Source organism: Egretta garzetta, unplaced genomic scaffold, assembly GCF_000687185.1.
Source record: "Egretta garzetta isolate BGI_Z169 unplaced genomic scaffold, ASM68718v1 scaffold1134, whole genome shotgun sequence".
Lineage (NCBI taxonomy): Eukaryota > Metazoa > Chordata > Aves > Pelecaniformes > Ardeidae > Egretta > Egretta garzetta.
The window spans coordinates 52,352-78,192 of record NW_009259481.1 but is presented as its reverse complement, the minus strand read 5'-3'; the positions used below and the strand labels follow the sequence as shown (position 1 = coordinate 78,192).

General features: G+C 53.2%; 1 protein-coding gene across 1 annotated transcript in view; it reads left to right on the top strand.

Moving 5' to 3' along the window:
• Window positions 1-8,380: 8,380 nt before the first annotated feature.
• Window positions 8,381-25,841, top strand: part of F8 (coagulation factor VIII) — a 26,452-nt gene continuing 8,991 nt past the window's right edge. The window contains 15 exon segments of the mRNA XM_035892736.1: window positions 8,381-8,532; window positions 12,214-12,338; window positions 12,619-12,741; window positions 13,201-13,413; window positions 14,466-14,537; window positions 15,004-15,099; window positions 17,033-17,248; window positions 17,514-17,748; window positions 18,820-18,994; window positions 19,981-20,074; window positions 21,614-21,825; window positions 22,142-22,292; window positions 22,440-22,649; window positions 23,910-25,838; window position 25,841. The exon segment at window position 25,841 is cut by the window's right edge and continues 828 nt beyond it. Of these exon segments, the coding sequence (XP_035748629.1) occupies window positions 8,381-8,532; window positions 12,214-12,338; window positions 12,619-12,741; window positions 13,201-13,413; window positions 14,466-14,537; window positions 15,004-15,099; window positions 17,033-17,248; window positions 17,514-17,748; window positions 18,820-18,994; window positions 19,981-20,074; window positions 21,614-21,825; window positions 22,142-22,292; window positions 22,440-22,649; window positions 23,910-25,838; window position 25,841 (4,004 nt within the window).

Genomic DNA, 25,841 nt, shown 5'->3' with positions numbered 1-25,841 from the left:
CGAGCGGGGGGAGCCCGGGCACGCCCGCTGGTGTCCACCGGAGCGCCCCTCTGAAGGATTGTCCCCTCTGCCGCTGCCAGAGCGTCAACCGCCCGGGCCTGGCTTTACGGGTCCCCGCAGCCCCAGTGTCCCTGGTGCCATGGGTGCCTCTGCCGTGGGGTGTCCCAGGAGGACTGGCTCGGGTACAGAGTATCAGCGCAGGCCGAGGGGGCCTATGGCCCTCCAGGGGAGGGACAAAGAGGGCTCCAAGGGTATCTTAAAAGCTTCCTTAAAGCCCGTGGCAGTTTGCTCCCTCTGACATGGGAGGCTCTTGCTTGGCTGCGAGCTGTCACTCCGCAGAAACAGCACATTTGGCTATTTGCTTAAAACAAACGCAACCTCCCTGGGCAGCTCAGCATCCTGGCACGTGGGCCAGGAATTCTTTTTCCATGTTGGGTTGCGCAGAGGAGTGGGGCAGGTGTGTGGTGGAGCCAGGGGCTCAGGCATGTTTGAAGCAGCATGAAGGGTCTGCTGCACTGCGTCCAGCTCGCGCACCCAGCTCTGTCCTGTAGTGCCCCGGCCTGACCCTGAGCCAGTTTGGGCAGCCCAGGCATGTTGCCTAGCAGGAGCCTATTTTATTGCCTCCCCTGAAACAATGATCCCTCCAATTTCTGAGCCACTCACTTGAACTCCTGCAGAACAAAAGCTACCTTCCTCCTGCCTGGGGATGCAGCTGCCCAGGGAGTAGCAAAGCTGGAAAACCTGAGACACAACAGGCAAGAAAAGGTATCATCCTGGAGACATTGTAAGCAAAGGAGGAGCAGGCTTGACGCACCTGCGGGGTTAATGGAAACCAGTGCATGAGTGGGAGCAGGAGCACAGGCAGCCTGGGCTGGGTGGGGGAATAGACAATGTTCTGGCAACCAACAGCAGCACTCTGCCGCAGTGGCCAGGACATTCTGTTCGTGAACAGCCCAGCGCCTCCTTCCCCCTCACAGGCAGGCGGGGACGTGTCAGGAGCCGCAGCACCATTACACGTTTCCTGCACTTCCCTGACTAGGGGGAACCAGCTGGAGCAGTGTGTGCATGCCCAAACCAGAGTGGCAGGACAGTGCTTCCCCAGGGACCAAGGCGTGATGTCTTGCACACAGTCATCCTGTGGGGGCTGGTAGCTGCTGCCCACAGCAGGTTTGGGACTTGGGACTTGGCTGTCTGAGGTGCCAGGGCCAGGCAAGGCACAGCTGGAGGGATGGGTGCTGTGGGGGTGCAGGAGGAGAGAAGCCAGGTGCCCAGCCCAGTATCCAGCCCTTAAGCCCCAGGGACCCTGTAGACAGGATGCTCTAAAGGGCTTTTACACTCATAACCACCCAGAGAATGAGGTTTATTTACTCTGCGGCAACTGGAAAGCTTCTGCATTTGCTCTCCTGGGCAGTCGAAGCCCATGTCATTGCTCAGGATCAGGGCCGCCCTCTGCCCCCACCATGATCCCAGAGAGCCCCAGTCGTCCCATCCCCAGTAGATCAGAATGCAGCTCCTGCAGGTGCAGTGTGGTCACCCTTTGGTGACCCAGTAATCAGATGTAGCTGTTAGCCAGACTGTTGGACAGATCCTACACCGACTACTGAGCAGCCAAGAGCACCATGTCTCTGCTGGGTCTCCACCTTGGCTCTAGGGAGGACTGGCAGTGAGCAGAGCAGCTTCCCCTGGGGAAAGAAAATGTGCTGGTGCCAATGGGGTGGGATGGCTGGGAGCAAGTAGGCACCTGGTGGCAGTGCTTCATCTTGGAAATCCCACCCAAACACCGGCAACAGGTGGCACTGGGGTCTCCTGCATGTCCATTACGTGGTGGGGTCCCATACCCATGCAGCACGTGTCCCTGGTTTTGTCTCCCTGCCCTGGGCAATGGGCTGTCCCCATGTCCTGGGGCCAAGTAGGGTTCCTCTTGTGCCTCGTCCCCAGTGCCAGCTGGGGGGGCCTAGCACACATGATCTCAGGGGCACCCACTGGCCTGAGCATCTGCATCATGGCCGCATCTTTCCAGGCACACATGTACCATTGCCTGGGGTAGGTGCTTGGCTTCTTCCCACAGTGGGGAAGGAACTGGGCTGACAGGGGGGCTGGAGGGGCTGCAGGGCTGGGGGTTCCTGTGCAGTGGGATCAGGCCCAGCTTGGTACAGAGAGTGCCACAGGGTCTGGTGAGTGCAGCAGCAGAGCCCAGAAGTAGCACCTCAGCACCCCGCAGCCACTGGGGCTCCCTGCAAGGCACCTTTCCTGGCAAGCAGTCCTATTCAGCTCAGGAGACAAAGGCACAAAGAGCCATTCCCTGTCTCAAAGGCTTTCCCTCCCTCCCAGCACCCACCACCGCCTCCCAGCACCACCACCACCTCCCAGCCTGCGTAGCCTGGCTGAGCCGCAGCTTTCCAGGCCACGTGGGCTTCCAGCAGCTGTGCACAGTCAGGGCGAGCGGTACTGGGCAATAATGCAGTTAGCAAAACCATGTCCCCCTAGCAAGTCCCCACTTGCAGAGCCCTCAGAAATGCTCTATAAATGGACCCATGATGCCCCTCTGGGCACCTCAGTGAGTCACCATACCTGGCCATCTCTGCCAGATGCTAGGGTCCCCCGCCGATAGGAAGCTTTCCCCAGCACACAGGGACCTGGAGGGCTGCAGTGTCCTGAGGCTCCCAAGCTGCTACTCCAGTGGCTCAGCATGATGTGGCCCCAGTGCTGCTGGCCTTGTGGCCCTGGCTGCACAGCGCTCTGCTGGGGCTGCCACCGAGTTGCCGCTTTTAATACATTGAGAAGCAACATCTGAATTCCCCTTCCCCCGGCTGGGACATCTGCGCTGTTGTCATGCAGCCATGCAGGGACAGCCCCAGCTCAGTGGCTGGCTGGGGACACGCTGCTGCTTGCAGAAAGGAAATTTGCAGCTCAGCCCCATCAAAGCAAGAGCACGGGGATTTTCAGCGGGGTTTCTCTCTCTGCTGCCATCTCTCTCTTTTCTCATTTTCTGGAAATGAAACAAACTTGGGCTCCAGCCCTTCATGTCACTCGGTGTTTATGGGTGGAGGTGGCAGCCCTTCTCCTTCACTCCCCCACCAGGTGCCATGGGGACTTTTCCGTGCAGGCTGGCTCTCCCCCAGCCTCCCCTACTTCCATGCTGCAAAGGAAGGGGCTTTCTGCTACCTCCTGCCAGCAGCTGGGATTTCTGCCAGCCAGGTTTAGGGAACAGGAGGGCAGGCTGAGCAGCCTGGTGCCAGGCACAGCGCTGTGCTGAGAGCAGCAGTGAGCCCCTGCCCACCCCTCAAGCCATCCCTCCTGCTGAGAAGTGCTCATTTTGGACAGTCAACGGATGCAACCAGCCTGGAGCACAGCAAATGATACCAAGTGGTTGCTCAGGTGATACAGGTGCTCTCTTTCTGACTTGCTGTTGCCTTGCAGGTGATTGTGGGTAAGTCCTGCTGCTCCTTTCATCAGTTTCCCCAGCTGTAAAAGGTGAATAACAATTCCTGGATGTGCCATAATCTCCTCATTCAACTTTTGCCTGTTTTCTGCCCGTTTGGCCGGGATCCTGGTCCATCTTCCCTCACAATCCCTCCATCTTGCTAGTCTGCACCCTCTTCTGTTGCTGCCTGGCCAGCAGGCACCCCTGCCAGCCCCAAGGTCTGGGCTGGACATATGGGGACGAGACGAGCACGGTGCAGGGACATCCATGGGCACTAGCTGCAGCAGCATCCTCAGGCTCAGGACTCTGCCCCAGTGACAGGCACAGCCCAGGGCTGTGGGGTAGCTGGGTGGAGGGCTTCAGGCTGCATGGGAGCTTGCTACAGCTTCCTGCATCCAGTTCTTTCTCATTCAGAGATGCCTCCAACATGAGAAATGAGAGAGAAAGGAGAAATGCTCCACTGATCCACTTACTGCAGAGAAAGCCAGGGGAGGAGCCAGGGGACCTCCTCCACATCAGCATTTATGCTCCAGGGCTAGGGAACCTCAGGACTGGATTTGCTGGACGCTCAGGAGTGTCGGTGCCATCGGCCCCACTGTGCTGCTGCTCCCTTGGGGTCCTGCTGTCTGCAGGTCAGCCGATCTGTGAGCTGCATGGGGCTGTAGCCACTCTTTACTCTGTCATTGCTGGGGTGCAGTGGCTGAGCAAGGCCCGCCAGGCATTTCTCCTCCAGCCCAGAGCTTTGGTTCCAAAGGATGGAGTTTTTTCCCCCAATGACAGGCGTGGGCTTTGCTCCTGCTGTGATTTATCTGCACTAAAGCCAAGGTTTGTGTCTCTATCTGGGCTGGTTTTGCAGCAGCCGGGATGGAGACAAAAGCACCACAAGAGATGCCTTTTTTGGCTGGTGAGTTAGTGCTTTGTTTTAATATTTGTTCTTCCTGAGACAGTGGGTTCTGAAAACAGCTCCCCTAAAGCACCTCTGCCCTTGCACAGCACAGTGGGGCTGGTTACATGGGATAAACACATCCCCTGTGACTAAACCCCAGTGCTGGCTCTGGAGAGCCACTCTGGAAATGCCTGTGAAGTGAAGGAGTAGATGTCTGTAGCATCCTTCACTCCATTTGTGCAGGGAGGTGCTGGAAAGGTGACAGGGATTTCCTGCAGCATTTGGTGAAATGAGTCAGTGTGGCATGCATCCAGGTGGGCATGGCCAGCAGGCTGGGTAGGAGCCAGCTGGCAGCGTGCACCCGGCAGCACGGAGAGGAAGCATGGCAAGCCCACGCAGCAGGGACGGCTTGCCAGGGCATGTCTGTGAAAGAGCGGGGATGTGTCCTGACAACCATCGGGCTTCCATTCCTCTTTCTGGAGCAGCTGTGCATCAAAACCAAGCCCTCCCCAGGGCAGGCAGGGTCCAGGTGGGATGTGGGCAGCAGCAGGAGATGCTCCAGCTTGGAAGTACTAGTACAAGGGGCCATGCCTGATCCTTCTGCCAGATCACCAGTGCCACACGGCACAGCCAGTGTCTCGGTGCCCTCTGCCCATGTGAGTGCTGGGAAGGGTGAGTGCCCCATGGGTGGCTGCTGCTTCTGAGATACTCTGCATTCCCAAGAAGTTGCCATGAGTCACTCACTTGCTCTCTCACATACACGCACATATATACAAAAAAAGTCCCAGGAGAGATTAGACATGGTTCACTTTGTTCTGAGTCATTTTTATCTGCCCCAGCACCATATTGAGCTGAGAACTGCACAATTCGGGGAAACAATCAGCGCTTTCTACATGCATGTGTGTCCTTGGCTCTGGCCAAGCAGGTTTCTCTGGGACTCTCGGTGACAGGAGTCTGTCCTGGTTTCCCATTACATTTGCCTGGGAGGACAGTGCCCTGGCACAGGGAGCTTTGGGGATGCGCAGATGCGCTCATGCTGTGCCTCACTCCAGGCAGGACTGGGATGCCAATGCCGCTCCACAGCTCTCTTAAAGGCACAACCATCTGCTACTGCCTGGCCCACCCTGGCCCAGCCAGGCATGGCTGATGCTGACGTTTTGCAGAGCCCTCAGAAGTGCCAGGGCTGCCAATGCCACCCCGCTTGCTGGGGCCATGCATGCTGTTGCTGGGGCATGTGGGCTCTGGCTTAACTGGCTGTGCTGGGGGGAACTGGGCTCTCTGTGGATGCCCAGCTGTCCTCAGCATGCTTCAGTCTGCACTGGCTCTCACATGCCTGCACAAAGCTACCCACTGCATGCAGCAAGTGCCAGGATCTGGGCCCCCTCCCTAAGTTATTTCCAAGTGTCCTCCAGTTTCACACCTAGATTCCCCTTCCCACAGCCTTGAGTATCTTAATGATATAATCTTCTTTCTGATACCTTGGGTTAGACCCCATCTCTCCAGTTTACTCTTAATGTCTCTGGATCAGGAACCTGGAGCTGCCTCCCAGTAGCTGAAAATGGTTAAACCCAGAAATTCAGCACCTGCCAGTGTCACAGCCGTTAAGTTCTGGCTATGTCCAGGCTCCCACCACTGCAGCCCCCAAGGGAAGCTTTGCCTGACTCTCCTCCATGATCCCTGGATCTTGTCATCCCATGGTGCCTGGAGCATCCCTGCCAGGGTTAGGGGCAGGAAGACCCTGTGCCACCCCATGCAGATCTCCAGCACCCAGAGCTGGAGCAGCCCTCCTGATAGCCAACCCCAACCCTCCCATGTGCCCATCCCATGCTGCCACCTCCGACTGCCCTCTTCACAGTCATGTTGTCTGCTTGGTGACATTTTCCCCATCTGCTTGTTTCTGGAAGAAACACCTTTTCCAGCCTTTTTGGGTGAGCACCCGGAGATTCCCAGACAGGATGACTGGAATAAAGTAACATTCATACCACAGGGGTTACCGTTGCCAGAAGCACAGCCCAGATCTCCCATGTCTCTCCCGGACCTCCAGACAACCCTTTCCCCTCCAGTACTTCACCACTCCAGGGGAGGTGGTGCAAAGCACCCGAGGTATCCCTGAATGTGACACATTGCTTGTTTTGCCCCAAAATGCTTGCTGGAAAATGTGGGGCAGGCTGTTGCTCATCTTCCTCGCAAAGAAAAGGAGCCCCAGGCCAGGAGCCAAGCCAGACACCAGTGCATGAGCTAAAGGAAATGTGTTTCTCACTGGCTTTTTGCTTCTCTGTGAGCAGGTTGGGTGATGTGGGGGGAGCGCTTTCTGCCCTGGCTCTTCCTGTGTCAGCTAGCCCCTGGGTGAGTGCAGGAAGGAGTGGGCAGCCCCTTGGTGGATTGGGGTTTTTCACAGGCTGAGGGGGAGTCACCCCAGGTGCTCCTTGCTGCTGCCGTGGGAGCCCTGGCCAGTCACAGCTGCCCAGGATGGTTTTCCCCCTCAGGCCCAGGGCTGCCATAAGGTGAGCAGTAGGAAGAGAGAGCGTGACCCCAGCAAGGTGGTGAGAACTGGCCCCTCTCTTGAGGGTGGGGGACAGAGAGCCGTCACTGACCCCACAGACATGGGAGGCTCCTGCACAGTGAGCCCAGGAGGCTGGGATCCTCCAGAATGATCTAGGCAATGCTGGGCTACGTGGAGCAGTGGGACATTGGGATCCTCCAGAATGATCTAGGCAATGCTGGGCTGCTACGTGGAGCAGTGGGACATTAGGGAATGTGTTCCCACATCCACTGGGATTGCCCCTACCTCCCTCTGTTGCTCAGGCACCAAGACCTGTCGCATGGATGCTTCTGCACATACTGGGACTTTCACCAAAGGGGTCACTGCCCCTGTTGCACTCCTGCTGCCCTACAGCGTCATTTATGGGACATTTCCGCACCTCACTTGCCCAGCGGATGCTGGGACCATGCAGGGGATTCCTCCTCATCTTTCTGCCTCCATGAGCTAAGGGAGAACCATGTGCTAGCATGTGTGCATGAGCCACATCTGGGGTGGGGGATTTCCGGGGCTTTTAAGAGATGTTGAAAACTTGTGAGTTTAAAATGGAAGAAATTTGCAAAAACATTTCAGTGCGTCTTCTCTAAGCTGTTCTGCAGGATCCTGGGAGAAGAGGAGAAGGGTGAGGAGCAGCAGCTGGCAGGAGGGGGACTCCCAGGGATCACCCCAACCCTCTCCCTCCCATGTGGCTCAAAGTGAGGTTGTGTGGCTCAGTCATCACTGCTTGGGGTGCAGGCACCTGGGGGATAGGGATACACCCTGCGTAGGTACATGCATATGTTCATCCTTGGCAATTTCCTCACCTCCAGCCCTGCCCCTGCAGATACAAAGTGCCCTGCAGGCTCCCAGTGCTGGGGGGCATGGGGCAACCTCTCCTGCTTCATAGCAATAAGCTATCTGCATCCTGAAGGCAAATTTTCCCCTAAATCCCTCAAGCTATGGGAGCTAGCAGGCACAGAAGGCAGCTGCCAGCTCCCTGGGGGGCTCCAGACCCAGGTACAAACCCAGACTGACTTGCAGGGGAAATAAAGGCTCCTGTATCCTGAGCAGCAGCAGGGCACTGGCCTGCAACCCGCTATCCTCCTTCCCCACTGCAGGAAGGTGGGACCAGGCAGAGACCACACCTAAATTCCCCTTCCTCTGCAACCCTCCCTTTCCTCACCTCGCTCCCGGATACGGGCCAGGACACTGAGCCAGCTGGGTCCTGCAGCAGAGCTTACCGCTGCACTTCCCTCCCTTGCCTTTTGTTTTTTCCTCTCCTCCTGTCACTGCCAACCCAGAGGAAGAGAGGGAGAGCCCATCACTTGCACGCTCCTCTTTGCACTAACTCGTTCAAGCAATTCCTCTCCTGACGTCTTTGAGAAACTCTCCAGAGCTTTGACTGAGCCTGTGGGTGCTGCCTTTAAATCATCATCTCCTGTGGATTACAACAGCTGAATGAGAAGATAAAGACTTTTCTCTCCTCTTTCCTTTCTTATTCCTTCCTTTTCACTTTTCCTCCTGAAGCCAGAGCAGTTCCCAGCTGGCAGGCATGATGCTGGTGGGAGCCCTGCATGGCTTCCTGCTCCTCTGCCTGGTTGAGGAGGGCATCAGCAAAGTCAGAAGATACTACATCGGTGCAGTGGAAACCACCTGGGACTACATGCACAGTGACCTGCTCTCCGTGCTACAAATGCCTGCAGGGTAAAACTCTTTCTATTGCAATTCTAGCACCCTAATATGGGTGTTCTCCTGCCTTGGCATGCACAGCACTGTGAGCTTGGGTCCAGGCAGGCAGGTGCATGGGGGCGACCTGGCAAGGGCGGGTGCACTGAGATGCTGGTACAGCTGGGAATGGGTGTTTCTGTGCAATGGGGAGTCAACAAGTGCAACCCCTGATAATGCACAGGTGGAATAAATCCGCAGAGAGAGATGCTGACCTGCTCTGCATTACTGCTCTGCACTGCTTTATCTAAATGCCATTTGCCTGTGACTGTAAAATCTGCGCCTAGAGCTAAGAGCCTGCGCTTTCTCTTCTGCTTTGCATCCTGGGAACTTTGGGGAGATGTGGGTGGAAATGGGGTCCTGTGTCTCCCTGCCTGGGGGCTGCAGAGGGAGGTTGGCTCTGCCCCCCCCCACATAACTCAGAGCAGCGAAGGCTCTCCACTGTGTCTGTCCCTGGTAAAGACGAGCTTTAGTTTGTGTACATTGCATTGGTGGGGCTGAGATTTTTCCTTTATGGAATGAAAATAATTTTAATTATTTGGGCAAAGAATGGTGTTTGTACACAGTGACAAGAGAGAGGAAGGCATGGTGGGTTTGCCCAAATACTGAAGAGTAGGAAGGAAAAGTGGCAGATGCATTGCTCAGGAGTCAGGATGGTGTTGTCTGGAGACACAGCTGGCTTGCACACACATGGCTGTGAATGGGCTGTTCTGACCTCAGCATGGAGAGCAGAGTGGGACAGCTACATCCCCTGTGGATCAAGCTGTACCCCTTCCCTCCATCCTGCTGCCACATCACCTTCTCCAGGCTCTGTGCTGGGGCAATATCCACCCACACCACCATCTCAGACTCACACTGGCTTGAGCAGCGAGGAACTGTGGTCAGGCACTGGAAACCAGACTCTGGCGATGAGCCAGGTCGGCCTGACTAGCTGCCATAGTCACTCTATCAGAGTTATGTTGTTTTTCCCTCCCCCTTTGGTTACTTCAGTAGGAAAATTACATCCAGCACCCCCCATTTTACTAATGCCTGCCCTGCCCTGCTTTTACTAATGTTGCACTCAGATCCATTAGGCTATGGTGGAGGTGATGTCACTCACGCTGTTAATTCAACCCTGTGGCTTTCCATTTCAGCACAGACTTTAATGATGTGCTCGTGCACTGTTTCTGACCTGGCAGTGACTCCGGGACCTGGCTCTGCCCTGGGGAAAAGCAGGGCATCGGCAGGCAGTCTGAGGTCACTTGTCCTTCTCTAAAATGGGGAAAGATAACTTTGGCTTTCTCAGAGGGACTTGGTGGTGTGCTCCACCCTGGACAGGCAGGGCACGTCTGGGCAGCACGGCTTCTGGGGGAGCCATGCTGGGAACTGGGGCTTCCTTGGTGTGCCTTTTCCCTGGCTCTCCAGCCTCAGCCCAGTTCTCCCCGTGCAGGGAGGGCACAGGAAAACAGCCAGGCTGTGAGGAAGGGGCATGCAGGAGTGAGCCAGGAGAGCATGGCAGGAACAGAGCTTTCACCAGAGCTGGGGTGCCTCCGAGCTGTGTGTGGGGTGTCTTCTGCTCCACCCATTCTCCCTCATGGTACCACCGTCTCAGCCCCCAAGGGTGCACTTCCAGACAGGACCTCCAAAACCCCTGTATGTATCAGTGGTTTCTCTGGCACATTTATGGAAAGCTCTGCCAAATGAATGGGCTATGGCACACAAGGCTAGAGCTGCTTACGCCTTCCCCATGATTTCAGTTTCTCTTCCTCACAAATACAACCCTACCAGCAGGGTTGGACCTGGGACCAGCACATCCTGCAACGGCCCCAGGGATCTTAGCTCTGGCTCAGAGCTGGCGGCCATGCAGCAGCAGCCCATGTTTGAGTGCACGGGGTGTTTACCTTGGCTGTCTCCCGGCTCTGAGAGATAAACAGATAGAGTGGCTAACAATGCTGATGGAAGGCGCCAGGAACTTATCTCCCTGCCTCGACTTCAGCCATCCCTGGGGTAGGAAGTCCATGGGGACCCCAAATGCAGAGGACTGGCTAGAAGCACTTAGATCAGATGTCCCTGCACTCCTTGTCTCCTGCAAAGGCTGTCAGGTTCTGCCATGCTAGCTGGGACCCAGTGCTGAGCCCTGGTGTCACCAAGTGTCCCCCCAGTCATGCCCTCACATGCCAGCAAAATCCTCCTGGCTCCAGGGCATTTCTGCCTTGTTTACTGCAGAATTATCAGGACAGACCCTCATATCTCAGAGATGTATTTTCAAAGCTGGGCTTTCTGTGAGTTGGAGATTAAGGCACAGCTTCCTGACAGTGGACAGCCCAGTGCCAGCCATCCTGTGGCACTGCCATCTCCCAGTGTGGGGTCACCCTGGAGAGCGAAGCTTGGTCTGGACCCAACTGCCATTGAGCCAGGAACGATAATGGCTCATGGGCAAAGTCAGCTGGATGCAGTGGCCCTGCTCACTGGGGCTGTGTCTGCTGGGGACTTCCTGCCAGCCCAAACACAGGGTTATAGCCATGGTGGGAAAGGCAGGAGCTGGGTGTGTGGGGAGTTTTTGTGGGTGCCAGTCCTGCTCTGCCCCTGGGCAGGCTGAACCCCACTCTCCCCACAGCATCCTCTGGTTGTAGCTGGCTTCCAGCTGGTGGCGTGGGGGCGAGCGTGAATCACCCTTTCATAAATTTGAGTCACTCTGGCTCCTTCCTCTTCCTCTTGAGGAAGAGTCACAAAGGGAACTACTGCTTGAAGGCTTACTCAGAGGGGGAGAGCAATCCTCCCTGCTTCTTCAGAGGGAATAAAATACCACCTGGCTTTTGCTCCAAACAAAACAAGGCTGGAAGCAGTCTATCTGGTTACTGGAAATGCTCTCAGTCCCGGGACTGATAAGCCAGCCTCTAAAATCCCTGGAGAAATTAATGGCTTTGTTATCCTGATAAATGTGATGGATTCCTTCTGGGAAATGAATTTGTTAAGCAGCTTACAGATAGAAAGTGGCCAGCAGAGATAAGTTGGGTATGAAATACGTTCAAGTCTCCTTTATCCTCCTGCTGCAAGGAGTAGGTTTTTAGGAGCTGGCTGTAAATCCCAGTTTGGTCAGAAAGAAACAAATGTGGGGACGTTGCTTAGGCTTCAGAGCAAACTACCGCGACCTGCCATGCAGCCTGACGCAGTCTCTTTTCCTGGCAGAGCTGTGGAGGATGCTCAAGGTTATACATGATGTGATGTCTGCCACACTTGAAGGTGCTGGGAATGGGGTGGGGAGTGGCTGCAGGGCCACGAGGCACTGCTATTGCAGCACTCCCTGTGCCTCAGGTCTCTGCTGGTGCGGAAGCATGAAGCCAGACAAGGCACAAGGCAGGAGGCTGGCAGCGATGCCCGGGGCTGTGCCCACTCCTGGCTGCAGCTGGGTACAGTGCTGTGCCTCCTGCCCTTGTGCCTTTTTCTATTGTGACTAACACCATGACATAAATCACTGCTAAGTTGTTATCCGTGAGCTGAGCAAAATGTTTCCAAACACACCTGGCGGTTGTCAGGAAACCCAAAGGACACAACAGGGTGAGCAATCCCCAGGGTTGGCACAGCATGGGCAAGCTGGTGGGGAGGGGAGGAAGAGGATGGCTGCTGTCCATCCATGGATGGGGCTGCACAATCAGCCTTGGCTTTTCCTTCCTACTGCAGTGTGTCGGGGCACCCGGGCCCACAGCCCCCCACGTCTGGTGTCCCTCCCCAGTACAGGAAGGCTGTGTTTGTGGAGTATCCCGATGCCTCATTCGTGCAGCCCAAGCCCAAACCAGCGTGGATGGGTAAGAAGCACCCGCAGCATGGTGAGCCCCAGCGCTCCTTGACAGTGGCCAAACTCATCCTGGTTTGGGTGATTGCAGCTCCTTGGCCAGGAATGGGAAAGCACCCGAGTAGAGTCCCAGAACAGCAGACCTGCTGGGGATGCAGGGAGCCTTGCTGGTGCCAGAGCAGTTGATGCTGCCATGCTACATGAGGGACAATTGTGCAAGTGGAAAGCCCAGCCCCTTTGGGGCCCATGGCTGGGTGTGAGCTGCCTGACCCTGTTGTCTTCCCCCCTTTCAGGTCTCCTGGGCCCCACCATCCAAGCAGAGGTCTATGACACGGTGGTAATCACGTTTAAGAACCTGGCCTCCCACCCATACAACCTCCATGCCATCGGGGTGTCCTACTGGAAGGCATCAGAGGGTGAGTCAGGCAAGCCCTGGGCAGCACCTCCTGCTCTGCTGCCTGCTTGCCAGGAGGGAGCGCATCTCTTCCTGTCCCTGCTATTCACGTCCCTGTACAAGGACAGATGGTAACAGAGATGGCTTAGCCTGGGGGAACAAGACCATGACTAGCCCAGAAATGAGAGAAGATGAGCAAACAGCCCAGAGCAAACCTGTATCACTTATAGAGTGACATAGGTTAAACCTGAGGTTGGATGCCAGGAAGACTGTGCCCTCCAGCAGGTGGTGGGTGCACAGCCCAACAAGCAAGTCTCTGGCACAGGTCTGCCCACCACCCTGGGACCAGTCATCTCTGGTGAGAGTTGGGCTGGCTCCAAGGACTGGAGTGGAGAGAGGCTGTGCTCTGAGTTGGGGAAAGAGGCATTTCTGTAGCTATGGTGTGTTGGAGATGAACCTTCACTGACATCTTTGGCTTTAGGTGCAGGGTATGAGGATGAGACCAGCCAGCCAGAGAAGGAGGGTGACAGGGTGAATCCAGGGAAGACACACACATACATCTGGGAAATCCAGCAAAACCAGGGCCCGACGGATGGCGACTCACCATGCCTGACTCACTCCTACTCCTCCAACACCGACAGTGTGAAGGACATCAACTCTGGTTTGATTGGAGCCCTGCTTGTGTGCCGACCTGGTAAGGACAGCACAGGATGGGGGCAGGTCACATGCAATCATGAATTGAAAAGCAGAAAAATCAAAGATACCTTCCAGAGGCTGAACATGGCAATGGAGTCAGTAAGCTGTGGTCAACAACACCACTTTTGGGGCTTGGCTCTTTCCTCAAAGAGTCCCTTCCCAGTGCAGGAGCCAAACACACTCTCCCTGCTGGAGAGAAATCAGTTGCTTCTTTCCTTTGCAAGATTTCAAACCACAGATGAAATCTTCTACCTTGTATCTGAACCCTATCTATCCATAAGGTGAATTGCTACGGAGGTATAAATGTTTGTCTTTCATTCAGAGCTTCACCAAGCTGTGATCATTCAGTTTCAGCCAGGGTGCTTTGTCAAACAGGGTTTTGTTGGAAGAACTAGAGGGAAGTTTGTATCAGCTAGGGTTAAGGATCAGGCAGGAGAGAGACAGAATATCTGGGGCACTGCCTGGTCCACAGTACCTGTGCCTGTTCTCCTTCCTTTGGTAAACATGGAGGTGATGAAATCCTGACTGTTAATACTTGCTGAGTGCAAGGCACCAAGAAGCATACCTGGGTGGGATTCGTCACCCCTGGTTGAGCCATCTCCTGGAGATAGTTGTTGAGACCCCTCTGTAGTCCCAGGAGAGGAATGGGCATGAGTCACCTCCTCCCAGGGCACTGTCTGCAGGCTCTGGTGATTCACTGGGAGCAGTTTCTCGGCTGATGGAGTGAAGTCTAGACGACAAGCGCAGATGATGGTGCTGATGAGGGGGCTAGATAAAATGGGCTCTTCCAGGTGACTAAATGGATCCTGAGAGCCTGCAAGGGGAAGGCAGCTCAAACCAACCTTTCAATGCCTTCTGGGGGCAGCTGCCTCTCAACCATGGGCTTTTGGGGACTGCAAGGCTGAAACATGGCTGTGTCAGTTGTGACAAAAGCAATCCACAGCCTGGCCTTGATTTACCAGTTCTTGGAGGGCACAAAGGGAACTCCCTGGGGAGACAGGCATTGTGCTTGCTGACTTTTAAGGACATCCAGCCTGTGGCATCTTGCAGGGACCCTGGAGAGCGATGGAAATGAGGACACACGGCAAGAGTTTGTGATGCTCTTCGCAGTGTTTGATGAAGGTAACTACCCTGTTAACCAGTGTCAGACCCTGAATTCAGCCTGATTCAGGGCACATGCTTTGGCCATGGTATAAGCGCAGCTGCTCAGCTCCCACACTGCCTCCCAAGGGTTTGAGCCTTGTACATCCCCACCCCCAATCAATGTGCTCCTGGTGCAGTACTGTCACTCCTTCTTCTGTGCTCTAGCTGCAGGGAGCTTGCAGCCTCCCCAGCTTTCCCATCCCATGCCTTGGCCTTGTTCCCATCCCAGGCTAAAGCTGCAGGAGAGTAATGCCTTGTCACGTGCAATGGTCACCACCACATTCATGCAGAGCCGTGGCCAGGCCAGCTATGGATTTCCAACAGGCACCACATATCTGACCTCCCTGGATTTTGGCTTTCATACTGTTTCACCCCAGTGGGATGGTCTCCTTTTTCTTTGAAATGCTCTCAAGTGAAAGCTGACTGCATCCTCTTCTCTCCGCAGGGAAAAGCTGGTACTCCGAGCCCAGCTCCCCGGCAGCTCCTCACAACAGCACAGAGCTGCACACTATCAATGGCTACATCAATGGCTCACTGCCTGGTGAGTACCAGTGTGCCAGGGACAGGGATGGAGGGCATGGGAGGTGCTAGGAACAGGTGTGTGGTCAGGTCTGTAAACTCAAGGTAGCTTGTGAAAGGATGTGAGAAGGGACATCAAGAGGACTTTCCAGGTGATGGATCTCTTAGGCTGTGTTCACCCCAGAGGGACTATCACATCTCAACTCCTCAATCTGCCTTGCCCATTTACAGTGGGGCAGGATGTGTTTCTGGTTGTGTTGCCAAGTGCAGCTGACCTCCTCAGAAGTCTCCAGGAATAGTGCTGGTAGCAGAGTTTTTCATCTCTTGTAGACCTGCAAACAAGGCTGGAGGTAACATTGAGGGGAAAATTCAGCTCTTGCTAGTCTGGTTCTGACAACACACCTCTGTAGGATTTGGTGAATAGAATCATAGAATCATTTATGTTGGAAAAGACCCTTAAGATCATCAAGTCTAACTGTAAACCTAACACCCTCAAGTCTACCACTAAACTATGTCTCTAAGTGCCACATCTACGCATCTTTTAAATACCTGCAGGGATGGTGATTCAACCACTTCCCTGGGCAGCCCGTTCCAGTGTTTGTAAATTGTTTCAGTGAACAAATTTTTCCTAATATCCAATCTAAACCTCCCCTGGCAAAACTTGAGGCCTTTTCCTCTCGTCCTATCACTTGCTACTTGGGTGAAGAGACCAACACCCACCTCACTACAACTTCCTTTCAGGTAGTTGTAGAGAGTGATAAGGTCTCTCCCTCAGCCTCCTCTTCTCCAGAAAAGCAAAAGAAAAGGCCTCTTGTGGTCTCAGTGAAGACAAAAGTTGGCATTTTCTGATATTCTTCTGGGAGAAGGTCCAGAGCAGCCTGAGAGTGAAGAATCTCCAAGGCAAACTGGGAAACACTGTCCAGGAGAGTCATTACCATCAGCAATGTTGGTGAACCATACCCTGAAACCTTCCACCCTGGTCTGGCTGTTCTCCAATAAAAGGCAAAACCAAAATTCCCCTCAATTCCCTGTCCTGGTGGATCCATGGAGCTTAAGAGCTGAGTAGACTTCATGGTCAAGACACTGTGTCTGCACAGTGGGTTTCCCCTCAAGAAGGTATCCATGTCCACCCAGCAACCCCCTGTCTGGCTGTGGGACCTGGCCTGAGAGGTGTCTGATAGAGAGGTGGCAATAGAAAGCTGAGGGCCTGAGGAGGGAGCCTCGACCCTGTCTCCTGCCAGGCTCTTGGGACCTGTTCCAGTTGCCTATCGCACTCAGTGCCAAACCCAGGTGCTTGACGCTGTTGACTTTGTTTGGCTTCAGCTTCCAGGAACTTGTTCTTGTTATTCACTTCCCTGCTAGATTAAAGAGCCCTTCAGCACACACTAATTTCTCCCCAGGAAAATATTTTTACAATGCAGTCAAGTCCTCTCCCATTTCCTAAGCACACTGAGCTCTTTGAGTCTCTCCAAGGAAGGAATTTTCTCCAGCCTTCAAGTAATCCTGGTGACCTCTCTCTGCCCTTTTTGGGTACTGCTGAGGACGAGCTGCAGCCCTGCCCCAGATGCAATGTTTTAGTATCAGGCTTGCCAGTGCTGTGATCAGGCAAATGATTTGCCTTTCCAGTTCACAATTCCCATATTTATAGAGTCAAGGAGCACATCTACCTGTTTTGTCACTCTACCCCGCTGTGAGCTCCCATCAGCACGCCTCCCAAAGCCCTTGCCAAAGTCCCCCACTCCATAAATCTAGTCTTATCTCAGGGGGATGGCCTGTGCCCCTGTTTTGCTCAGACAGTCCACGGTTACATGCAACTTCTCCAATTTGAAGCCATCACCTTGTGGAGCAGGGAACTCTACTCGGCATGTGTCAGGCTCTGAGTCCATGACACTGAGAGTGGGGACAAGGGATGGATGGAGTGCTGACTCCTGGGTGCTTTCCTTCTCTCCTGGCAGGCCTCACACTGTGTCTAAAGAAGCAGGTCCACTGGCACGTGATCGGGTTGGGCACTGGGCCAGAAGTCCACTCCATCTTCTTTGAAGCCCACACGTTCCTGGTGAGAAGCCACCGCCTCAGCAGCCTAGAAATCTCCCCTGCCACATATCTCACAGCCCAGACCATGCCAGGAACAGCTGGCTGGTTTCGGATCTTCTGCCAGATACATCAGCAAGGTAACTTTATTCTGTAAGAGCTCAGGGGAAAAGAAGTTCAGGGGATGGCGCGGGCTCAGGGTTCTATGCAGTGCTGGAGCTCCAAGGCCCCTTCTGCTCTATAGTAAAATCTGGCCCATGATCAGGATGGCCTAGGTTGACCCATGTGATGGTCCATTTGATGGGGACAGTAGTGGAGAGGACACCTCCCAAGCAGAGCCTGAGGGAGCATGCAGCTGTGCTGGCATGTCAGTGTGACCCTTTCTGCCTGGCTTGTCTAACCCAGCTGGCATGGAGGCCATTGTGAAGGTGGAGGAGTGTCCGGAGGAGCGCCTGATGAAGATGGGGAAGCTGTCAGATGAGCCAGAAGACATGGATTACCCTGAAGATGATGAAGAAACTTATCATGTGATCCAAGTGCGTTCTTCTGCCAAAGAGAAGCCTGTCACCTGGACTCACTACATCGCAGCTGAAGAAATAGACTGGGACTATGCCCCTGTGAAGCCAGTGTCTCTGGACAGGTGAGAGTGGGCATGTGTGCCCATGAGGCTGCTCCTTGAGACAACCCTGCCAGCTCTTCCCCTTTTCCCCAGAAATTTATTTTCCTTCTGTACAACCTGGATGGTTTTGTTCTTCCTTATTAACACTAACAGTATGGATGCAGGACAAGGACGGTCTTGGGATGGCCATGAGAAGGCAGGACCCTGCTTTGCTCCATTTTACCAAATTCCCCGCAGAGGCATTTATCTCTGTCACCCAGGTCTCAGGGGTCAGCCCCTTCTGAGCAGGCAGCAGCACCTGGTGACCCTTCTCACCCTCCAGGCAGGAGGCCCTACACAGCCAGGGCATGTGCCTGCAGCCCCAGAGTGTGGGTCTCCTTGCCCTGTCTGGAAGGACCTGGTCTAGATGGCAGAGGGAATTAACCCCTGCTGCTGCCCCACTTCTTGGAGGGAGAGGTGATGCACATGCAATATCTCAGCAGAAGCACCTCAGTCAGCACTGTGTGGCAATGACACTTGTCACCAGTCCCGACATCACTCTGCTGACACAGGCTGTGTAGGCTGGGGCTGGCTTGGTAGTGAGGTCACCCAGGTTCTGCCCAACATGGGGACCCCAGCCAGCAGCCTGGAGGGCTGGAGGGCAGAAATCCCCACCTGCAGACCTCACAGGGTAAGCCAGAGGAGGTGTCCTCTCCAGCTTAGGGTAGGCCTTGCTCCTAGGAAGGAGCTGGGATGATCAAGAAAAGGCAGCTGCTCTGTTGCCTTATGCCCACATACTGGGGGTGTTCCCTGACTGGGATCAACCTGCCATGCTCTCAGGTCTCACAGTCACCACTTCCCTCCAAGATAGGGCAGTGTCAGCCCAATACTGCTATTGTGCAACCTAGTTGAAACTTTCTCCGTTAAAGAAGCACTGAATCACTTGAAACGTTATTCCCTAGGATGCATATTGTGATTGCAGGATTGGGTGTCCCCACTGTGTACTCGTAGTCCCTGGGAAGCTGTCTAGGTCCTTGGATGATGGAAGGCCTTGCTCTGTTTCTGACAGTGTCCCACATGTGGCTCTTTGCTCTTTCTCTGCCTTGCCTGCAGAAACATCACAAGCCTGTTCCTGGAGGCTGGCCCTCAGCGGATCGGTTCAAAGTATAAGAAAGTAATGTTTGTGGAGTATGAGGATGCAACCTTCAAGAAGCGCAAGGTGTCAGATCAACTGGACAAGGGAATTCTGGGGCCTGTTATTAAGGGAGAGGTTGGAGATCAGTTTAAGGTAAGACAGAGCTTGCTTTCCACAAAGAGGGACTGGAAGGGGAAACTTCAAAGCTTGATGCTGTTCTCCTAATAGCTTTTGGGTTGTGGCTAAGGTCTGACACAATTCCTTGAGGTGGTCTATCATGTTTGGTAATGTCCAAAGTTCACCAGAAAGGCAGATGTTACTGAAAGCTAAAACTAAATACTCTTGGAGATCAACAGAGATGCACAGGATACGGTCCAGTCCCCTTGATTTGACTTCATTGCAGATGTCTTAGGAGTCATGTGAATTAATCCATGACACATGGCATCCAACACCTTCCTCTGAGGCAGGAGCATCCTCTTAACCCTACACTCTTCTTCATCTGTGCGCTTATACCATACAGTATTGGGGACTGTCGCTTGTGTCTCTCCAAATGCTTCTACTGACTACTTGACTTGTTTGCCTCTAGGAGGAATGGGATGGTTTCCAGGAGCTTCACATTTCTGCTCCCTGCCTGGGGTTCCCTGTGCAGTTGTGGGCACGGGGCTGAAGGTAACGCCTATGGCAAAGCCCTGACAGAGCTATTTAGAGAAATAAATGAAGGGCTTCATGCAGTGAAGTGGGGAGCACTTTGAAGCTGTTGACTGCTGTGCATACTTAGTGTCTTAGTCCTCTGAGGCCTCCTGGATTGACAGACCTCTTCTGTCTCATATACAAAGTCAGACTGAAGACAGCAATGTTCCCTTTAATAAATCTGATATTTTCATGCCCTGCCTAAAATGGGCACCTCTGGAAAGATGGGCAGTGTAGACTGGTAGAGAAATAAACAGTTTCTTCTATTCTGACTCCTACTTTGTGGTCCCAGACATGTCTGGGTTCCTCCCCACTGGACACTGGCATGTAGCTGATCCCAGAGTGCCGCTGCCCAGCGTTTCCCTCCCTGCAAGGACACTGAGGGCAGCCTCGAGGGCTCACAATGTTCAGAAAGCATTAAATGTTCCTGCTGGATGTCCTTATTTCAGATCGTGTTCAGGAACCTGGCAAGCCGACCGTACAACATCTACCCTCATGGCCTCACCAGCGTAAGGCCATACCATGCCATGAAGCCCTCTCAAGGTAAGGCAGGCCACAAGAATTTGGGACATCACTTGGCCAGTGCCATCCTTTTGGGCCAGGAGAGCTTCCTGCAGCCTGTGGTAAGACTGGTTGTCCAACTCATCCATCCAAGTACCTGAGCCCTGCAATCCTGGAAATGAGTCTTGCATGTACCCCGTGGTGCCATGTAACCCTGTCTTTAAGGAAGGCTTGGATGATGGATGGAAGAGGGGGCATTGTCAATCAGGGAGCTGGAACCATGTTGTTTGGTCCATCCTTGGAGGCCACCACTTTCTGATGAGGCAGGAACCACTCTGGTGATCCTGCCTGTGTTTGCCAGTTTGCTTACAGTCCTCATTCCCTGGGCTCCCCCCTGCCCTGCTTTAATGTTGGGGGGTTCATTACGGTTCAGACTCTCCTTCTCACAGCTTCGCAGTTTTTTGCTCTGGGGTTGTTGGGTTACCAGGTCCCTTTCCCAGAACTGCTTTCATCTTCTGCTGGCATGCTCCCAGGAGCATGACTTGTGCAAGGCCATCCTACATCCCACCAGGGCAAAATCGTGCCACATTGCTCTATCCTCCTCCTCTCTGCCCTTTTGGGTGCATGACAGTGATGGGAGCAATTGCAGAGGCTGGAGAAAAGCTCCTCTGCTGCAGCAGAAGTAGCAGAAGCAGGACAGCAGCCACTAAGGACTAGGTCAACTTTGTGACCTGTTACTATCTAAATTAGGGTTTTCTCTCAGGAGAGTCAAAAGGGCAAAGTGGCCCATCGGCTAGCAAGGACTAAAGGAGCCAAGCCACACAAGGGAGCTGGGAGCCCTATCCCTGCCCCTCTGTCAACATTCCCCAGCCAGATATGGCTTACAAGCTTTGCCAGTGATTCAACTCTGTGAAAGCGGGCGAGTTGTGGTGCTGGAGCCACAGGAATGATGCTCTTTAGGGGAGTATAAATTAAAAAAGCTATTCCTACCCTGACTGACACATGAGCTTTGCAAACCATGCTCTTACAGCAGCTCAGCTGGGCACTTGGAACAGAGAAAGGTATTTTCCTTAGATTGCATCAGTGCAAGAACCTGCTGAATGCTCAGAGGATTTTGTTGCATTTCAGTTTTCCTTCTGTTCATTCCAGATCTCTTCCTCACTTTTCTCATGGTCTAGCTGTATTTACTTAAAAATATATCTTTTCTTGCTTTGTTTTTCACCCATTTCAGCTCTGCCCAGCTCTGTATCTTCATCTGCAAACTCCTCTAGGCAGCCCAGAGCCCAGATACAGCTGAAACTGGCTAAATGTTCCAGTTTGCAGGAGTTCCAAGGGCTTTCAAAATTTGGCGTATGCCTCTCCATCCTCACCTGGTCCCAGGGGCTCCTATTGTCCAGATCAACTTTCCACGCAAGCACATGCTAGCAGCCAGTGTGCCATCCCAGGGTGGGCATGGGTCTGGGTAGTTTTCTATGCAACTTGTGTGGTCAGGAAACCCCTTTTTTGAGGTCTTTTTAAAAGCAGGATCACCCCTTGCAGGAGCAGCCCAGACCTAACTGATCTGCCCTTGTGTGTTGCCAGATAAGGATGTGAAGGACATTCCTATCCCCCCTGGCCAGTCATTCACCTACATCTGGAGGGTCACCACTGAGGATGGGCCAACACAAGCAGATCCTCGCTGCCTCACCCGTTTCTACTACAGCTCCATTGACCCGATCCGAGACATGGCCTCAGGCCTGATTGGGCCTCTCCTGATCTGCTTTAAGAAGTCCATGGATCAGAGGGGGAATCAGGTGGGTCCTTCCTTGGTCACCTCAACTGCCAGCCTGAAAGGCTGAAATAACTGCAGTGGTTGAAATATTTTGGGTAAAACCAAATTTGTCTGTCCTGTTTTTTTCAGCCCTACTATCAGTTCCAATGCTCCTGCCTTCCCCATCCTCCCTTGCATGCTCCATTCTCTCCAAACCTGGATCCTAACTCCTGTGAAATACCAATAAACTGTTCCCCATGCACCCAGGCTAAGACCTGGCAGCTACACCCTGGCAGCACCTGGGTGCTGGGTGAGCTCTGACCAGACCAGGAATAACTACTTCCCCCTCTGCCTTCCAGATAATGTCAGATAAGACAAGGTTGGTGCTGTTTTCAATCTTCGATGAGAACCACAGCTGGTACCTGGAAGAGAACATCAGGCGGTTCTGCACTGACGCAGCCCATGTGGATACCCAGGACCCCCAGTTTTATGCCTCCAACGTGATGCACAGTGAGTGCTCAGCCAGGGGCTCCCTGCAAAGCCCCAGCAGACACAGGCTCATCCCTGCCCCAGAGAACAAGCAGGGAACGTGCAGCAGCTTGGCCACCATGGGGGAATCAGGTCCTGATGAAATGTTTCACCCCTGCTCTCTTACAGCTATTAACGGCTTTGTGTTTGACAACTTCCAACCAAAACTCTGCTTGTATGAAGTTGTGTACTGGTATGTCCTGAGTGTTGGGGCCCAAACAAATTTCCTCTCCATCTTCTTCTCTGGAAACACATTCAAGCACAACATGGTCTTTGAGGACGTGCTTACCCTTTTCCCATTTTCTGGAGAAACAGTCTTCATGAGTTTGGAAAAGCCAGGTTAGTAACATGGGCTATTCTATAAACCATGGGCCTGGCATCACAGCCAGGTCTGTGGTACCCAATCACATTTTGGCAGCCCTGAGAACAAAGGGATGCACAACTTGCTGGAACAGCAAAGTGAAAGGCAGTGATTAAATCCTTCCAAAACTTAAATGAAAGAAATTAAATTGCTGTATTTATAGTTATAATAATTATTATATAATAGGGTGTGTTAAGGTCACACATGCTGCCAAGCCAGCAAACTGGCTGTGGTAACATGAGCCCCAAGGACCTTGTATCTGCACCCTTGGCTCCAAGCTCAGAGGTCAAGGGGAGCAGCAGAGCTGTCCCTGCTGTGGGTTCAGCCACTGGTCACAGCATGTCATTTATCACCACACCTTTGCAAGGACTGAAATTGCAGCCATAGAGAAGTCCTAGGAAGGAGTTGCTTCAGAGTTCAGTCTTATTTCCCCCCACTCAGCATTTTATCCTTAGCATTTGCAAAAGCAGTTAACCATATCCTTACTCAAAGGGGAAACACAGAATTTACCATGTGATCGCAAACACTGATATGGTGGCCACGAGCACTGCACCCTGAGCCAAGCTGACAGGGTTTCTAGATACCCCAGGAAGCTTTCTAAAACCCAGCCAAACACTGAATCTGTTTGAGCTCTGAGTTTTGCCTGCTGATCTGAAGCATGCAAGCAGCTCGGCCAGCAGCAGAGGACAGCTCTCTCCAGCGTCAGAGCCTGGTTATTACACACCTCCTCACCTACTCTTGGTGCCTGGAGAGGAGGCGCTCGCTGTGTAGAGCAAATGTGTTGGGGATGTGAGCAAGAGGCAGCCTTTTCATTTCTTTCTCCTTGAGTGGGAGAGACCGTGTATTTGACAGCACCAGCACGTCTTTGGGGGTGGATTACGGTGATTACTCTGCTGCTGGGAATAATCCTGGAGGCTCTGTGGGTTCTCAGTGCATTAACTGTTCTCACCAAGCTACTGCTGGGGCCTCACAGGTGTAGGTCACTAAGCTCTGGCAGGAAACACTGGCCCTGCTGATGGTGCTTGTCAGGACTGGCTCTGATGTTGGCAGCACCCCTGATGTCTTGTGAGTCCAGCTGTAAGATACTCTAGGGATTATGAAAACATGAAATCACTACCACGAACCAGAGGCTGCTGGAAAATACAGGTTGCACTAGCAAGGGAGCGGCATGGGGATGGCAGCTCTGCCGATCTCCCACTCTGGTGGGCTGATGGTATCCTCTTTTCCTCTTGAGACAGGGATCTGGACGCTGGGGTGCCTGAATCCTGATTTCAGAGACCGAGGGATGCATGCCAAGTTCACAGTCTTGCAGTGCCAGCATGAGCAATACCCTGATGAGGAAAGCTATGTGGATTTTGAGGGGGAGGAGGGCGCCTTTTACTTCCAACCTAGGGGCTTTTCTAAAAGAAAGAGATGGCACAGGCCATGTGTGGATGAGCAACTGAACAATGTCACCTCTTCCAGAAATGAGACAGAGAAGCCAAGATTGTGCTTGACAGAACCCAACCATGGGGCTCTCCTGAGCAATGGCAGCATTTCCAGTCCCCCTTCCAATGGCAGATCAACAGTTTTAGGAACAATCCCACAGACACCTGATATTTCCATGTCCTCTCTGTCAGAGACAAACTATGAGCCAGTGGCCTATGAATCCTTCCTGGAAGATGAAGAAGAATTGTCAAAAATCATTAGCCAGGATAAAGGGTTTGGAGCTTTCCCACCTGGAGAACACTTGGCAAGTGCCAGTGGAAGGGTCCATGGTACTGTGAGCTCAGAAGAAGGTCAGCAATGGCTGGACCAAGCCACACCAGCTCCAGAAGATGCTCTGGCAGGAAAGAAGGTGACAAAAATCTCAGAGGTGCAGGAGTCAGTAAAAAGGACTATGGTCCAGTCTAGTGGTACATTAGAGATCCTGGAAGCAGAGCCTCAAAAGAGAACTACTCATGCAACAAGCTTGTGGGACTCAGTTGCTTATGCTGTTCTTCAAAAGAACAGGAGCTCATTTCACCAGAATGACCTGGAGCACAATCTGGGACTTCAAGACACATCTTCACAGGGTGCTGAGGACAAGTTGCTAAGAGGGGCTGATAAAATATCTTTAAATCTGTATGAGTCAGAGGAGAAAATCAATACAGAACCAGCTTTAAGTATTGATCATAACTCTTCCTCCACACTGGAAAATCCGTCTCCATCTTCAGATGAGACAGAAGACAACAGGACTTCTTACGCTGTGGTTCACAGTCATACCAGGGAAAGCAACTATTCATCAAATGAGCTACATGCTAGGCTGGAAAAAAGACCTCACAAAGAGGTTTTGCAAGACTTTTACAAAACTTTTGAAGGGAAAAACGTTTCTTTCTCAGACCTGGGACCCAGCAAACCTGTAAAAGAACAAATCCTCATAGGTGAGAATAACTCCTTGCCTGCAAGAAGTGGCATAGAACAAGAAGCCAGTGAACTTGCCAAAGGCACAAGCCTTCTAGATACCACCTTTGCACACACCAATGACCTTGAGCCTTCCAGCTATATAATGATGGAAGAGAGGGATGAATTAATCTTGAAGGCAGTGTTTCAGGATGCTACAGCTGCTAAGGAATTGCCAGAGATGGACAATCTTGCCTTTCTTGAATCGAATGTTGTGGCCAATGACACAAGGCAGTTCCCAAATGCTTTCTTAAACAACCCTGAGCAATTTCCGAGACACAGAGCCCCAGCCCCTAGTGTAAGTGGTCCCAGGTGGAGGCCTCGACAAGCCAGGTCACTGGAGAGCAGAGGCTTGATGCACAGTCTGCGTCTTCCCAACACCAGTTGGCCTGGCAGCAGGGAGCCCCTCTCTGAGAGTAACAGAGCAGAGCAGGATCTGGCCAACCAGACCCCTGAGACAGGAGTGAATAAGAAAGCCGCAAAGGCATGTGGACCTCATTCCGCTTTTTGTAGTGCTCATTTCAAAAATAGGTCCCTGATAGCAAATGACACTTTGCCTAAGGTGATGGTGGCCCAGCAAAGCCTGGAAGAAAAATCAAACATGGTTGAGGGGCGACTACACCCTGGCAGGGATGCTCCACAGGCTCTGCTTGGAAATAGTGCTGATGAGATGCATCCTGAGGGGAGGCCAAGCACAGCTAGGGGTGTGCTGAGCAGCAGTGAGGGGGCCCAGCGCAGCAGACACTCTT